The 18,017-nt window shown below is 43.1% G+C and overlaps 1 protein-coding gene across 1 annotated transcript in view; it reads left to right on the top strand.

Annotated features, from left to right (window-relative positions):
- Window positions 1–18,017, top strand: part of LOC126460267 (uncharacterized) — a 79,805-nt gene that overhangs the window by 34,702 nt on the left and 27,086 nt on the right. The window contains exon 3 of the mRNA XM_050095911.1: window positions 13,673–13,872. Within this exon, the coding sequence (XP_049951868.1) occupies window positions 13,673–13,843 (171 nt within the window). The 3' untranslated portion in view covers window positions 13,844–13,872. The remainder of the gene's footprint in view (window positions 1–13,672; window positions 13,873–18,017) is intronic.

The following is an 18,017-nucleotide window of genomic DNA, read 5'->3' as shown; positions in this document are numbered from 1 at the left end:
AAACCTAAGAGTTAAGTGTTCTTGAGACGAGGAAAAATCTGTCCAGCAAACTCTGCAAGCTGGGCAGCCCATAGTAATTTGCTCGAGAGATACGTGGCTTAAATGCTTTGTGACATGACGTCGTCCTTTAGTTGTTCTATAATAACGCTTTTGTGTTGACCATAGGTTTGGTTCAAATGGCCGGCCGCGGTGGCCGTGCGGTTAGGGCGCTTCAGTCCAGAACCGCGTGACTGCTACGGTCGCAGGTTCGAATCCTGCCTCGGGCATGGATGTGGGTGATGTCCTTAGGTTAGTTAGGTTTAAGTAGTTCTAAGTTCTAGGGGACTGATGACCTCAGATGTTAAGTCCCATAGTGCTCAGAGCCATTTGAACCATTTGGTTCAAATGGCTCTGAGCACTATGGGACTTAACATCTGAGGTCATCAGTCCCCTAGAACTTAGAACTACTTAAACCCAACTAACCTAAGGACATCACCCACATCCATGCCCGAGGCAGGATTCGAAACCTGCGACCGTAGCAGTCGCGCGGTTCCGGACTGAGCGCCTAGAACCGCTAGACCACCGCGGCCGGCGACCATAGGTTTGTTGACAATGTTATATTGTACGCGATTCGGCGTTGCACCATTTTCTAGCGATCAAATAATAACACACAATATCTTACGGACCAACAAAAATAAAAAACGATCTGTCTAGTATTTATAGGTACATATTAAGTAGGACTGTCTTACTCAATAAGCCTTTTTTCCAGAGTGTGGATGATATAGCCTTATGATCCGGGACATCTTGACCATCTGCTTAATAGTGAATTGGTTCACCTTTGGAACGCTAAACAGCAGCGTAGCATGTGTTCTATCAGTAGTACTAGGTTTTAAGAGCTATGGGACACCGATTATCGACGCACAGGCCACGGAACTCACATAAACTAAGAGCCAGTAATCTCTGGATGCGGAGTTGACTTCCGATAGTGCTCCAGATTTGTTCCATCAGGTTCGTTTCAAATGGCTGTGAGCACTATGGGACTTAACATCTGATGTCATCAGTCCCCTAGAACTTAGGCCTACTTAAACCAAACTAACCTAAGGACATCGCACACATCCATGCCCGAGGCAAGATTCTAACCTGCGACCGTAGCAGTCGCGCGGTTCCAGACTGTAGCGCCTACAACCGCTCGGCCACCCCGGCCGGCTATCAGGTTCGGCTTACGCAGCCAAGACACTGAGTCAACTACAAGCTCATCAGATCACTTTAGCAAGAGTGTGGCCTTGTGACACGTACATGTTTCTCTCTGGAAGATATCATCGCCTTCGTGAAAGATATCATGCATGATTGGATTCTAGTGGTCTGCCGTGTTAAAGATATCTGTTGTAAGTAGGCTGTTAAGTTTTTATGTTGGTAACGCCACGTAGCGCTCAATATGAAAATCACTGGCTGTGTTGTGTGCAGTCTGTGGCTTGTTTGCATTGTTGTTTGCTATTGTAGTGTTGGGCAGTTGGCTATCAACAGCGCGTAGCGTTGCGCAGTTGGAGGTGAGCCGCGAGCAGTGGTGGATGTGGGGAGAGAAATGGCGGAATTATGAGAGCGGATGATCTGGACGTGTGTCCATTAGAGACAGTAAAATTGCAATACTGGATGTCATGAACTGATATATATATATATTATGACTTTTGAACACTGTTAAGGGAAATACATTGTGTGTTCTTTATCAAAATCTTTCATATGCTAACTATGCCTATCAGTAGTTATTGACTTCAGTAGTTAGAACCTTTTATTTACCTGGCAATATTGGCGCTCGCTGTACTGCAGTAGTTCGAGTAACGAAGATTTTTGTGAGTTAAGTGATTCATGAAAGGTATAGGTTATTGTTAGTCATGGCCATTCTTTTGTAGGGATTATTAAAAGTCAGATAGCGTTGCGCTAAAAATATTGTGTGTCAGTTTAGTGTTGATCAGAATAAGTAAAGAGAGTAATGTCTGAGTACGTTCAGTTTTGCTCAGCTGTTTGAAAAGCAAATATTGTAAGAGGTTTATCAGCACAGTCATTCATTAATTATTCTAAGGGGACGTTTCACTGGGATTATTTCCGCACGCTGCGTGGTAGCTTACCCATAGCAGGTTACAGCCCGCAATGACCTATGGTCCGTGGCATATTACGAACAGCAGATCGCTTTGATGAATGCATGCCGGGACATGGCCATCAATGTAATCTAACAAGAAACGAGCTTCATGAGACAAAGAAACAAGTTTCCATTGCTACTGCTGCCATCCATCCTCCATCAACAGACTCGTAGGGTCACTGACACTGTCCGACTATCCGTTTACACTAAGGTGACAAAAGTCATGGTAATCGATTATGTCCCATAATCGACGGGATCCATGTGAGGCCATCTGCATGGTCAAATCATTCCCCAGAACATTCTCCAAAATAATTGTGAGCAATTGAGGGCTGGTGACGTGGTACATTGTCATCCATAAAACTTCTATCATTGTTTGGGAACATGAAGTCCATGAAAGGCTGCAAATGATCTCCAAGTAGCCGAATATAAATACTTCCAGTCAAAGATCTGTTCAATTGGACAGCAGGACCCAGTTCATTCCATGTAAACACAGTCCACAGCATTATGGAACTACCACCAGCTTACACAGTGCCTTCTTGACAACTTGGAGGTGTGTATTCCTGAGGTCTGTGCCAAACTCGAACCCTATCAACAGCTCTTACCAACTGCAATCGGGACTCACAAGACCACGGTTTTTCAGTTGTCTAGGGACCAATCGGTATGCCTATGAGCCGTGAAATGGTGCAGCGATGTCGTGAAAGGCCACAGTTTTTTTCTAGAGTCCAACCGATACGGTCAAGAGCCCTGGAGAGGCGCTGCCATGTCGTGCTGTTAGCAAAGACATTCGCGTTGGTCATCTATTGACATAGCCCATTAATGCCAGATTTCGCTGAACTGTCCTAACGGACAGTTCGTCACATGCGTCACATTGATTTCTACTGTTATTTCACGCAGTGTGTTTCGTGTGATAGCACTGACAACTCTAGGCTAACACCGCTGCTGTCGGTCGTTAAGTGAAGGCCATTTCATATTCTCGACACATTTTTGACACTGTGGGCGTCGGAATATTAAATTACGTAACGATTTCCGAAATTGAATTTCCCATACGTCTAGCTCATAATACCCTTCCACGATGAAAGTCTGTTAATTCCTATTTTGCAGCCATAATCACGTCGGAAACTTTTTCACATGAATTACCTGATATCATATGGCAACTCCGCCAATGCACTGCTCTTTTATATCTTGTGTACGCAATACTACTGCCACCTGTAATGTGAATTTCATTGTCTAGTGACTTTTTGTCACCTCAGTGTATATGAACGGCTTTATTCCTCTTTTTCCGGTGTTGGGATGATTGGCGCTCACCTTTAACTGGAACATTTCAGGCTACACCGACATTATCTGACAGAAATTTATTGGTCTCTTGTCTTGGATAACACACGCGTGGTACAGCAGCTGGAGTCGACGATATATGCGGGGAGCAGATCAAATAACTTGGCCGTAGTGAAAAGGAATGGATTTTCCTACTCACTAATCACTGTCGAAACACATTCATCGGTTCCAAAGATGCAGACGAAATTAAAGACAGTAAGGCCGTTGATACTTGGGAAAGACGCAGGCCAACCGAAGAACTACCGCCCAGCGTTCCAGTGCCATCTGCACAAGTGGTATGAACAAATGTTTTTAAATAGCATACCAAATATAGCAGACTAGAAGCTCCTTTCCACTATAGGCTGGACTGAGTGCCATGCAATCGTGCACCACTCAGTTCCTGTCCATTACAGCACACGTAGTACTGCATATGGTACCGCCAACCGTAGAATACTCAGAGAGAACTGTACAAAATATTTAAGGACCACAAGATCAAAAAACTATTTAATTTCCATTATAAAACAAACAGTTCTTTGTATCGCTGTAGGGTAAGAAAAGTCGATGCCGGAGACCAAAGAACGGTCTTGTTCATGGCTTTTTTCTGCCCCCTTTTTATTTTGTCAATACACAAATGATCAGCAAACATCAGACGGTACTAATCACTTATTGTGTTGACCATGATGTGGCCCAACGAAAGAGCTTTGAGGAAGTAGAAACCAAACTGGAACACTCTTTAAACGTCAAGTTAGAATATTACCATCACAACTCCCTCGAAGACAGAAATTAGTACTTTCCACTTTCGCTCAAGAACGTCAGCTACCTGGAACACACGGGTAAACCAATACCTCAGAGTGGTGCTGAACACTTCAGTGACATACAGATATCACTGCGAGAAGACCCGCCAACAGGCTGCCACCAGAGGCAACATCTTGAAACTAGCGAACAGTAAATTTGAAGCCATACCAACTAGTCAGTATGTAGTACAACTGCCGAAGAACTGTGCTTTCCCACGGCGGAATAAGCATGATCCGTATGGTCCTAATTCGCCTACGCGGAAAAATACCAGCTAACTGACACATTCAAGTTAACAGCATGTCCGCCACACAAAACAATTGGGAAAGTATATAAAGCGGCAAGATTCTCACATTATGAATCCCAAAGAATTGCGCATGAACATACAGAAAAATGTAAACATACTTTCGATGAGCGGCACGCCCTACACGTTAATGAGGACCTGCCAGACTTAAATCTCGAAAGTCTCACAGGAGATACTCAGCCGCAATACATCAAGTTGTAAGATTTGGAGAACACTGAATCGCCAGTCAGAACAATTTATTTATTTATTTATTTATGCATTTATTTTACCTGGCAATGTAATGGAACGGGGCTTCAAAGACGAAACAGAGAACAAATACGATTGTAGTGAAGTCCAGGGCATAACAAACATTTTACAGTATCTCACTGCCCCACGATATATACCCTCGACGAGAAATTACTTGATACAGAAAAGTTGGTTGGTTGATTCGGGCAAGGAGGACCAAACAACGAAGTCGTCAAGCCCATCGGAGTAGTGAAAGATGGGGAAGGAATCGGCTGTACCCTTTCACAGGAACCATTCCGGAATTAACCTAAAGTTATTTATGGAAATCACGGAAAATCTAAATCAGGATGGCCGGATACGGGTTTGAATCGCCATCCCGATTGCGAGTCCAGTGTGTTAACCACTTCGCCACCTCGCTCGGTTAATAAAGCAAGAAACACTGAACTTGGCCCGATATTAGACTGAAAAACTGTAGACGAAACTTTGCGGACTCTTAAAACTAACGAAAGTACATTTGTGGCAAGCGTCAGCATTCATTCAGTCTTGAGGTAGGGTATACATTATATTCACTTTTGGCAATGGATACCCATTAAGAACAACATACTGAGTTCTGTTTGCCAGGAAGTCTTCCATCCGGCCGCTTTTGTGTCTGGATAGCCTGTTTTACACATATGTAGCTTATCAGGTAACGATTCTGCACTATTCGGAAGGTATTCTAAACGGCAAGAAACACGGATTCAAGATACGTGTCATTACTATAGAAATTTTGCTTGGACTGTATACGTTTCGAAAAAATAAATTCTCGTCTTCTAATAAGGTACTGTGTTTGAATATTGCTGTCTTATATAAGTTACTCTTTAGCCGCGAATTTCCAATTCCTTTAAGTACAATTAATATAAATGCAAGTATTTAATTTTAAATGTTGTAAACACAAATCTGCCCCAATTTAAGCGTTTTTGAGGTATCTGTATCGAAGTAATTGCTCATCTCCTTCACAATGCTTCGCGAATACTCTTTTGTGCGTGTGTGGGTGGGGGGGGGAGGCGTATTTTTGAATTTTTGAAGCTCATTTGTGGTCAATGGCATGGTTATTAGCGCCCTGATACTCGTTAAACAAACGAATATCGATAAAATCTCAAAAATTGTAGCACACAGCCAGGAGGAAATTTATAAAATTGCACTCATTCACTGATTCCCACCTCACACGTGATGAGCCACACGGTCATTCTATGTCACAAGTCTGAAAACAACCTGAGAAACGATGGAAAATGCTATACCAGGATTTAAAACAGACATAACCGTAAAGGAGCTAGATGAAAAGGAGATGTGACTTGCTGACCACTCACTAAAAAGCCAGTGACCCTTTAACACGTTAAGAACACTCCCCAAAAATTTACAGAAACAAGTTGGACAGTTCACAAAACCTTAAAATACTAATCACATTCATCTGAGGGTCACTTAAGAAGTTGGACAATTTTGCTGGCAAATCTTCCGCTGCCCTCTCGTCCGATAAAAAACAAAAGAAACAGTGTAGTAAAATGTGACGAACTGTGATTTGTATGCCGCATGCACCACACACTGGAGATTCCCCACGCCAGTGCTATAAGCCACGCCTCAGAGGAGGACGGCAAGGATAGTGAGGAGGACCTCATGCCATCTTCGTGGCCAGAAGGAAGTACGCCACGACCGCGTGGTGGGCTTTATAAGAAGCTACTTGTTATTTCTCACTTACAGCCGCATGTCAACCCATCAATGCATGTCTCTGTACCTCAACAGCGAGATGGCTGCATGCAGGGCGATGCCACAGAGAAATAACTGAGGTTTATGACATGCCTACTCAGCTGCTAAATACACTACGGGGCATTAAAATTCCTACACCAAGAAGAAATGCAGATGATAAACGGGTATTCATTGGACAAATATATTATACTAGAATTAACATGTGACTACATTTTCATTCAATTTGGGTGCATAGATCCGGAGAAATCAGTACCCAGAACAACCACCTCTGGCCGTAATAACGGTCTCGATACGCCTGGGCATTGAGTCAAAAACAGCTTGGCTGGCGTGTACAGGTACAGCTGCCCATGAAGCTTCGATACTATACCACAGTTCATCAAGAGTAGTGACTGGCGTATTGTGACGAGCCAGTTGCTCGGCCACAATTGACCAGACGTTTTCAATTGGTGAGAGATCTGGAGAATGTGCTGGCCAGGGCAGCAGTTGAACATTTTCTGTATCCAGAAATGCCCGTACAGGACCTGCAACATGCGGTCGTGCATTATCCTGCTGAAATGTAGGGTTTGGCAGGGATCGAATGAAGGGTAGAGCCACGGGTCGTAACACATCTGAAATGTAGCGCCCAAAGTTCAAAGTGCCGTCAATGCGAACAAGAGGTGACCAAGACGTGTTACCAATCGCACCCCATACCATCACGCAGGGTGATACGCCAGTATGGCGATGGCGAATACACGCTTCTAATGTGCGTTCACCGCGATGTCGCCAAACACGGATGCGACCATCATGATGGTGTAAACAGAACCTGGATTCATCCGAAAAAATGACGTTTTGCCATTCGTGCACCCAGGTTCGTCGTTGAGTACACCATCGCTGGCGCTCCTGTCTGTGATATAGCGTCAAGGGTAACCGCAGCCATGGTCTTCGAGCTGATAGTCCATGCTGCTGAAAATGTCGTCGAACTGTTCGTGCAGATGATTGTTGTCTTGCAAACGTCCCCATCTTGACTCATGGATCGAGACGTGGCTGCACGATCCGTTACAGCCATGCGGATAAGATGCATGTCATCTCGACTGCTAGTGAAACGAGGCCGTTGGGATCCAGCATGGCGTTCCGTATTACCCTCCTGACCTACCGATTCCATATTCTGCTAACAGTCACTGGATCTCTACGAACGCGAGCAGCAATGTCGCGATACGATAAACCGCAATCGCGATAGGCTACAATCCGACCTTTATCAAAGTCGGAAACGTGATGGTACACATTTCTCCTCCTTACACGAGGCATCACAAAAACGTTTCACCAGGCAACGCCGGTCTACTTCTATTTGTGTATGAGAAATCGGTTGCAAACTCACCTCATGTCAGCACGTTGTAGGTGTCGCCACCGGCGCCAACTTTGTGTGAATGCTCTGAAAAGCTAATTATTTGCATATCACAGCAACTCCTTGCTATCGGTTAAATTTCGCGTCTGTAGCACGTCATCTTACTGGTGTAGCAATTTCAATAGCCAGTAGTGTACACCCTTTCATTCCCTGCAATGTCCATGTGCCCTGGTAACCAGCAGAAAGACACTGCCATGCTTCGCCTTCTGATGAGGTTCACATCCACAATATTTCTTGTCAACCAAACGAGGTTAGTGTCTAGCAACTGTGTACAACGTAGAATAATTTTTTTCAGCGTGGGTGATACCTGTGACGGTTTTATCCACACAGAGAGTGAGCTTAGCACAGATTTTGAAATGGAAAGATGCCTTTTTCAAAAAATATTACAGGAAACTTGTACGGATTGGTTAATGATTTCCCTGAAATGCTACGCAAAATGCAGCGCGCAATTGACTAAATGTGAAGGCTTGTACTGTCTAAAATGGACCGTTGCACCTATAGTATCATCTGTGTATACCATGGGCATAGCACTATGTTGGTCCAACGGATGTGCTTTAACTTTACTCACAACAGTGTGTTGGAACCATTATACATTTAACACTTTTTCTCAGTTTCTTAAATGTTATCAGCAGCTCTTAATATAGGTTAACTATTTGATTTCCAATTTTAACTATTCTAAATATAGGCCGGAGATTTGTAAATAGGGTAGCAGGACACCACAAAACCAGTAGTTTTCGGAAAAATAACTATGCTTTTTCCGATAAAATTAATAGTCTTAAAAACACAAACCTGAAAATTCTGCTATAAACGTGTAAATTCGTTTTCATTTTACGATTTTGTGATCTTTGGTTGTATGATGTGTGATCAGCATTGGTTATCAAAAATACGATGATCTCTTACGTTTTAAAAACCTACGTTATTTTTGAAGTTAGCACTAAGTTGTTCCTGTACAATTTATTCGTCATTTTTTATTCAGAATTACCTTCATCAGTTGTCTCCAGAAGACGGATTTCGAAACCGAGAACATTAGGTACTGAAGAGAAGCTGTGATATTATTTCTCATTATCGTAAATCAAGTAGTATCCGTTGCCGTTGGATTTTAATTGCCCTCCCTGGGGAAGATTTGGAAGGAGTGAAGTCGGACTTCGGTAGGCGACTGATTTTCGGTCTGTACGATCATGAATGACTCCGTGGCACAATACAGTTGAATGCAATTGCAGAGCGGCTTGTATTAAACTTTGCAGCAGGACAAATGAAGAAACGCTCAAATTCTGTACACCCGTCAGGCAATTTAGCGAGATGTGTTCTCCAATAAGGCGGTGCAACAGGTGCGGCTGCAGTTCTGCAGTAAGCAGCTGGAACTTGGGTCTGACCGCAGATATTGCCGACTCAGAGGTGGAGCTGTAACTACCGCACCGATATGAATACATACTTTTCACAGTACTGCTGGTATTAAATTCTTTATATCTACCTCAATATTCTCCTCTGTCAGACAACAAATAACCCGCTCAGTAAAAATGTCGTACATTTGTACAGAGGGGATCTTTTGAATTATGTGGGCTTTCCATGTACTGCTGAGATAGTATTAAGAAAGAAGTTTAGTTGAAAGGAAATGTTAGGTATTCATTCGGAATCTACAGAATATGCAATCATTCCACCTTACCAAGAGGTTTCCAACTGTCGGAATAACAGTGGATATTCATTTGCATCTGCCTTACAAGACCAGCAAACAATTTTGAGTCACATGAATTTGGATAACTCGTCCCGGACTCTCTCGTGATCACTCAACGATAAATTTCATTCATAAATGGAAAGGTAAATATTAGACGAAACACTAAATACAGATCGCTATGTCTCTACAAATGAGATAGCTGTTTGTCATCGTGATTCACAACACACTGCTTGGCGACCATGTGGTGCACAGTTCAAACATTTATCCCGAAAGTAATGTCCCGTATTCTTGCAGACAACACTACTCGGTAATGTGAACAGGATAGGTAGACCATAATTGTGTTTTATTGATCCGATGTAAATGATATCAGAAAGAAATTAATTTCGTGTTCCGTTGTCATGGCCAAGAAGTATTACAATGCAAAGAAAATTCATTGAATGACGAAGTTTTACAGAGTATTCTAACGTTAGGAAAGGTTCTAAAACCTTTACATTAACAATATTTTCAACGTGTCATAGGAGATGATGATCAGCTAAAGACTTCGAGAAGTTTCATTATTGTCTAGCATGTTACTATCCAGTCATGTATGTTACGAGCGTTGTCTAGAAAGTAATGCACCGCATTCTTTTTCTTCAACAGTTCTTTGTTGAATATAATGAGAATTACACACACGAAAGAGTGGTGTTTTATCTACGCACACACTATTTTTCCACGTAATCTCCATCCCGTTCTATGACCTTCCTCCAGCCCGAAACAAGGGCATATATTCCCTGTCGGTACCAATACTTGTCCTGTGCTTCACTGTGTGAATCACCTCCCCATCGTCCGCAAAATGTCTTCTACGAATGGCATCCTTTAATGGCCCAAACAAGTGGAAGACGGAGGGGGCTAGGTCAGGTATGTGAGGTGTGACAGCCATTGATGGTCTCCCCGATCGCTGCAAATCGTGGAGCTCCACCGAACCGCCTTCTGATGACCGCACCCTCAGTGCCCAGCGACTAACTGTACTTCTGTCGACAGCAGCTGCCCCATAGACTTTGCGCAAGCGTTTGTGAATATTCCCCTCAATGTCTTTCTCTGAAGTGAGAAATTCAATGACGGCACGTTGCTTGTAGCGTAAATCACCTACAGACGCCGTTTTGAAACTGTCCTGTAGCTGTGCCATCTGTCGAAACTGATGGAAAATTGCCGCGCTCACTCAGATGACTTCAGATAACGCATACGTAACTTTTCGCTTTAGCAATATTGTTATCGCCTGAGAAAAAAAATGCGGTGCCTTACTTTCCATACAACCTTCGTAGCTCTGATAGTATTGACTAGAGGTGACTGGTGTGTAGGTAAGACCTATAACAAAGGTGACTGGAATTGTTCGGCGTGCCAAATGAATTGTACATTGATCGTTACTAATTGGGCGTCAGCGTCACAGTCGATCACGAGCAGATAATTGGTGCCTGGTGCAGATGATAATTCGCGATCGCATAATACCACAACTACATAATGTCACAGGCACCCATTACCTCTGTCGATCTGGAAGTGTGTCAGAACGCTCTGAGGAAGAATTCTCGGTCATTTGTACCTATGTGGCGTTGCATGTCAGTTGATTTCAATGCATTGGTGCATGGGAGACGTCATTAACTACAACGTTGAAGCCTTGGATCGAAACTCGATCAGTTCTGGCGAGTTTTCGGCGGTGATTGAGCAATTATGGGTCGGTATAGGTCTCCTATGATTTTGTTTCCTATTGTCCAAACCACAGCGTATCGCTGAAATCATGAACGTGGGAGGGAGATGATATGGATGGATACACCCTATTAGGTAAATGATTTTAAGTGTTCCTAGATGTACTAGTATATTCTACATCCACATCCGTGATTAGCAAACCACTATAAAGTTAACTGCAGTGGGAGTTTCATATTTTATCAAGTATTACAGTTGTTTCTTGCCCTGTATGCATATGCAGCACGAGCGAAAGGACTGCTTAAATTCACTCGTAGTCAGCCCAATCTTGTCTTCACGTTCCCTATAGGGTGCTCACAAAAATTCCTTGCTTAATTGTGGCAGCTGCACTTTGTACGTTTTCCCGTGATGCTTGTCTGTCTTCAGATGTCTATCAAATTAGATTTTGCAGCATTTCTATGACGCTTTCTCGAGTGAAACAAACATTTTCCAGTACTTCTTTAAATGCGTGGGGTATCTCTTACTAGTACTGTATAATTTGATTTGCACCACACACAACCGAACAACAGGATACGATGGGTGCACGAGTATTCTTTAAGCAATTTCTTTAGTTTCCTCATATCCTTCCAATAAATCAAAGCCTACCTTCTCATGTCCAGTTTTGAGTCACTGATTATATAGATTTCACGTTTTTGCATTCTTTGAAGGGTAGACTTTAATATTTTTGAATATTTAAAGAGCAATGACGGGTTTGAATCTTACCTAGATCTAGCGCATGTCTTTGCAGGTTTTTTTAGATGGTACATCATTACAAAAATAGCATCATCAACATGACTGAGTTTAATATTGATATTTCGATGAACAGAAAATGACGACCACATATAAATGTGTCAGCGCCTATCAAATTGACATGACTTAAAGCCAAAACATCTGCACTTGATAATGGCCTAAGGCCGAAATAGCAATAGTGGAAATAAGAAGTTTAACAGACGCTGGCGTAAACATGATGTCTTTAAAGCAGCAATAAATGATAGTCAGGTGTAAAGCTTCTATATAATTTATTGTAGTTGAGACGAACTTTTTGCAGTATAACTGGAAGTATTTTTAAGCAAATTCCGTAAATGTAGTTCGTTGATGCCTATTGTGAGCCTGCACTGGTATTAATTGTGAAGTCCAGCCCCAGGTGTGAACAAGAAAAATGGTAATGTCTGGAGACTGACAATGAGCCTTCATACATTGTAAATTGCACGATAAAATGTGAAATTCAGAGCACTGAGTTCTAAATAAATCGCTTTTTGGCAGACGAAGAATAAATGAAAGTCCTGACCGTTGCACCATGAAAATAAATTCTGTATTTCCCAGCACAAATAATTAGAAGTTCCGAATGTTCCACGAGATGCAACTTAAGTCCTGAGAGTCCAGCAAAAAGCCTGTCGATACCTCTCGAAAATTAAATTGGCCTGCCAGCTCGACAACCGTATTACATGCTAAAAACCATTCAACAGCCAGGATGGCATAAAATATCTTTTTTTATTTAAGACAACTGGTTTCAATACGCTGCTGTCATATTCAAGTATTAAAATCTTTTTTTCTAAACCCCTTTTTCATTTTACGCTGAACTCACGCAAATGATGTCGTAAATCGGGTAGTCAAACAATAATACGTATTTTACTCTGCATAAGAACATGCTAGAGACTTTTCACGAAATTTCCACTAAGCAGTAATAATCTGCAAGCTTCGCAGCATTTCGTAGCAGTTTTGCAGTGCCATGATCTTCATTGACAAGTAGGCATTGTCTGCTATTAATCTCAGAGCTGTCAGAAACGCACTCGAGATGTTGGTAGTCCGAGATCCAACGAATATAGTTAACGGTGTAGTATGAGACTACCTTCACAACTGTTGAAGACTCCTAATTCTGAGTTCCAGCTTAAATGCACGGCTCAACAACATACAGTAATACATCTCTTGATGCTCGCGTTGTCGAAATAGTAAAGTTAGCCTTACGTACCCTACAGCTGGACATTCCAATATGACCCATCAAAAGATTTAAATTTGCTACAGTTTCTATATCTTTAATCGTAGAAGATCGTAAATCGAATAACCAAACAGATATGGGTAATTTTTTCTGCTGATGAGCATAAAGGAGAGTTTTATATGCTGAGGACTTTTCACGAAATTTCCACGAAGCGGTGATAGTCTGTAAGCCTCGTAGCATTTCGTAACAGTTTTGTAACACCATGGCCTTTCTTGACACATCGGCGTCGTCCCCTATTAATCCCAATGTGCTACATCGGCAATGCGTTTGATCATTTACTTACAATATAGTCTACACATTTCCTCTAGATACACTTGATTTTTCGCCTCGAACGATGTCTGCCATTAAGGACAACGGAGTGATTTCAGTCTGTTGTGACACCTTCGGTGCAGTCCATTATCTGTGGTACTGTTGTTGCGCAGGAGGCCGTAGTGTTGGCGCCGTGTTGGGCAGCGGGGGCGGCCCCGCTGCCAGGGGGAGGTGCCGGGCCTCCGGAGGCGGCGCTGCCCAGCGTCACGACGCCCAAGACGCCGCGGCACGACGCCGGCACGCAGACACCGCTGCCCTCCAGGCACAAGGAGAGCGCCGTCTAGCCCCCGACAGCACCTCTCCACCGCCACTGGTACGTCCAATGTGTTCTCTCACATTAGTAGTCAGCGTCATGTCTGCCATCAGCTGTACCCGTTTCTGAACTAAATTATTATACAAGGTACCTATAGGATTTCCGAAGACGACTGTGTAAATACTACAAAACACAGAAAAAGGAGATATGTATCAGTGAACAGAGCATTTCTCAACGTCTGAGCACTGTTTATGATGCAGAAAATATCTGTACTTGTATACAATCCATACATATTATAAAAATTGATGTAAGAATATATGTATGTGTTATCCACAGATCCTCCTCAACCCCTGGCTGTATTTCAAGCAAACTTGGTACACATATCACATGCTGCATGGAAGGAATAGCTGTGAGAATATCAAAGGGAATGGGGTGGATATGAATAATTAGTGTAGCCCACGATGCGCTAAGGCCCATGTATTATTCATCCAATATTAGAGTAACAGAGCACTTATTGACTTGCAACGAACTTTACACATAATTTGAAACTTTTACAGAATTTTTACACACTGACAACTCCCAAAGGATGATGAAAAGCACTCCGTCATCAGGCCACATGTGGGCCACCGGGACCACCCGTCCGCCGTGTCATCCTCAGGCGAGGATGCGGATAGGAGGGATGTGTGGTCAGCACACCGCTCTCCCAGTCGTTATGTTGGTTTTCTTTGACCGGAGCCGCTACAATTCGGTCGATAGCTCCTCAATTGGCATCACGATGCTAAGTGCACCCCGAAAAATGGCAACAGCGCATGGTGGTCACGCCCGACAGCGCTTAACTTCGGTGATCTGATGGGAACCGGTGTATCTACTGTGACAAGGCCGTTGCCTTAAAGGATGATGAAACGAAAGAAGTTTATCGCTTACTAAACTTCAGCTGTCCATGCAGTAAAATCGCTGCACCATGTATGATGTTTTAATTTATTATTTCTTTATTGCTATGTTCACGACACACTTCGCAGACAGTAGCCACATATATCGCAGGAGGTACCTCCAAAATTATACTATTTTACGACACATCGTTGCGGAGATACGACGTCATAAACATAGAGCTGTCTGAAAATGAAAAATCAGGGCGAGATTCGTTGGTGACATGGGTGAAGTAGTGTACAAATATGGATGAAGTATTTTAAATATATCTGAAATTTTTTTGTCGTGTGCGTATATGGGCAAAGCGATCGGTAAAAAGGCCACTCTAAACCCCTGGAACGTCTGAATATTTGGTACACATTTTAATTATGCTTGGGAAGAAATACTGTGAGGTCAGAACCGCCAGTCTTCTGCTGTGTTAGGGGTGATAAAGAGAAGGAGGGGAGGAGGAAGCGGACAGATATAGAGGGGGAGGAGAAATGGAGAATTGAGAAGAGGAGGTGCACAGAGAGAGTAGAAATCTTCGATTAGATGAGTGGCTACGCAGTTAGTTTGTTGCTGTCGCTGACACGAAATCGCCGGGATGACGTTATGGCCACCCGTTTTGGAATTTTGTTCTTTGGGTTGCTTACTGTATTCATTAATTAATTCAGTGTGACAATGTAGAGCAGATGACTTGGAATTAAAGTTCGGTTTTTCAAAGAGCACTCTACGGCACTGCCTCCTTACTTAGCTTACATTTACCGCCAACTATCACCCAGCGCAAAGTCACAAGCAACTACAAGAAATATGACTAGGATGAGCATACTAACGGACCCACAAAATTACCGACTAATATCCCTAACATAGATTTCCTGCAGAATCCTTGAACATATTGTCTTCGATAACTTATGTTCAGACGCATACCGCATGCGAAAGTCAGCTTTTCCTCTTCTCACATGATACATATTGCGAACTCTGGGTGAAGGACAACTGGCAAATAACATATTTCTAGATTTGCGGAAAGCGTTTGTTACCTCTGCAGGCAGTTATAGAAGTTACGAACATATGGATTACGTACACTGATATGTGAGTGGCTCGAAGACTTCGTAATCCCAGTATGCTGTCCTCGACGGCAAGTGTTCGTCAGAGACAAGGGTGTCGTCAGGAGTGACCCACGGAAGTTTGATAGGACCCCTACTTTTCTCTATATACATAAATGATTTGTAGGGGTCATCAGCAGTCTGCCGTTGTTTGTTGATGATGCTGTGATGTACGGCAAGGTCTCGAAGTTGAATGACTTTAGGAGGATATAAGATGACTTAAACAAAACTTATGGTTGATGTAATGAATAGCAGCTAGCTCTAAATGTAGAAAAATGTAAGTTAATGAGGATGAGTAGGGAAAATAAACCCGTAATATTGACATACAGCATTAGTAGTTTACCGTTTGACACAGTCACTTCATTTAAATGTCTAGCTCGTAACTTTGAAAACCGATGGAAATGTAACGAGCACATGGGGATTGCCGTAGGACAGGCGAATTGTTGGCTTCAGTTTCTTGAAGAAACTCTAGGAAAGTGTGCTTCATCTGTAGAGGAGATCACATTTACGACGCTAGTGCGACCCATTCTTGAGTATTGCACGACAGTTTGGGATCCTTACTAGATCGGATTACAGGAAGTCATCGCAGCAATTCAGAGTTTTTCTTGAGGGACACTATTGAGAAAATTCAGAGAATCTGGATTTGAAGCTGATTGCAGAACAATTCTCTTACCTCCAACATACTGTACATAGTGTTTCAGGACGATAAAGATAAGATGGGAGAAATTAGGGCTCATACGGAAGCAAACAGACAGTCGTTTTCCTCTCGTTCTATATGCGAATGCGACAGCAAGGGAAATCACTAGTCAAGGCACGGGGTCCACTCCAGTAAGCGCCGTAAGATAGATTGTGGAGAATCGATGTAGATGTGCATGCATATGTTCTGACAAACATGGGTCCTATGGGAGCTACGCCACGGGGCGTATTACGTATAGAAACGGAAGCATGCAGAAATGCTGCAACATAACATGGCATGGACTCTACTAATGTCTGAAGCAGTGCTGGAGGGAACTGACACCATAAAACCTGCAGGGCGGTCCATAAATCCGTAAGAGTACGAGGGGATGCAGATCCCTTCTGAACAGCACGTTGCAAGGCATCCCAGATAAGCTCAATAATGTTCGTGTCTGCGGAGTTTGGTGTCAGCGGAAGTGTTTAAACTCAGGAGAGTCTTTCTGGAGCCACTCTGTAGCAATTCTGGACGTGTGAGCTGTCGTATTGTCTTGCTGGAATTACCCAAATCCGTCGGAATGTACAATGGATGAAAGGATGCAGGTGATCAGATAGGATGCTTACAAATGTGACGCCTGTTAGAGTCGTATCTAGACGTATCAGGGGTCACATATCAGTCCAACGGCGCTCGTCCCACACCGTTACAGAGCGTTCACCAGGTCGAATGGTCCCCTTCTGAAATGCAGAATCCATAGACTCATGAGGTTGTCTCCATACCCTTGCATGTCTGTCTGCTCGATAAAATTTGAAACGAGATACGTCCGACAAGGCAACATGTTTCCCCTCAACAGTCCAATGTCGGTGTTGGATGCAGGCGAGGCGCAAAGCTTTGTGTCATGCAGCCATCAAGAGTAAACGAGTGAGCCTTCGGCTCCGGATGCCCATATCGATGATGTTTCGTTGAATGGTTCGGACCCTGACACTTGTTGACGTATCAGCATTGACATCTGCAGTAATTTGCGGTAGGGTTGCATTTCTGTCACTTTGAACGATTCTCTTCAGTCGTCGTCGGTTCCGTTCTTGCAGGATAATTCTCCAGCCGCAGTGACGCCAGAGATTTGATGTTTTAGCGATTTTCTGATATTCATGGTACACTCGTGAAATGGTCTTATGGGTAAATCCCCACTTCATCGCTGTCCCGTAGATGCTGTGTTCCATCGCTCGTGCGCCGACTATATAATTACATTCAAACTCACTTAAATCTTGATAACCTGCCAAAGTAGCAGCGGTAACAGATGTAAGTCGGCCAGACATTTCTTGCCTTATATAGGCATTGCCGACAGCAACACAGTATTCTGCCTGTTTGCATATCTCTGTATTTAAATACGCATGCCTATATCAGTTTATTTGGTGCATCAATGTATAAACGAGTGGTGTCTGTTCTTTCATACATATCCGAAAGAGCCTACATCTCGGAAGCATGTACTTGATTCGCCTATATGAGCAATGGATCTACCTCCCTCA

This window comes from Schistocerca serialis, chromosome 1 (genome assembly GCF_023864345.2).
Source record: "Schistocerca serialis cubense isolate TAMUIC-IGC-003099 chromosome 1, iqSchSeri2.2, whole genome shotgun sequence".
NCBI classification, from domain to species: domain Eukaryota; kingdom Metazoa; phylum Arthropoda; class Insecta; order Orthoptera; family Acrididae; genus Schistocerca; species Schistocerca serialis.
The sequence above is the reverse complement of the archived record's forward strand: the minus strand, read 5'-3'. Positions and strand labels throughout refer to the sequence as shown.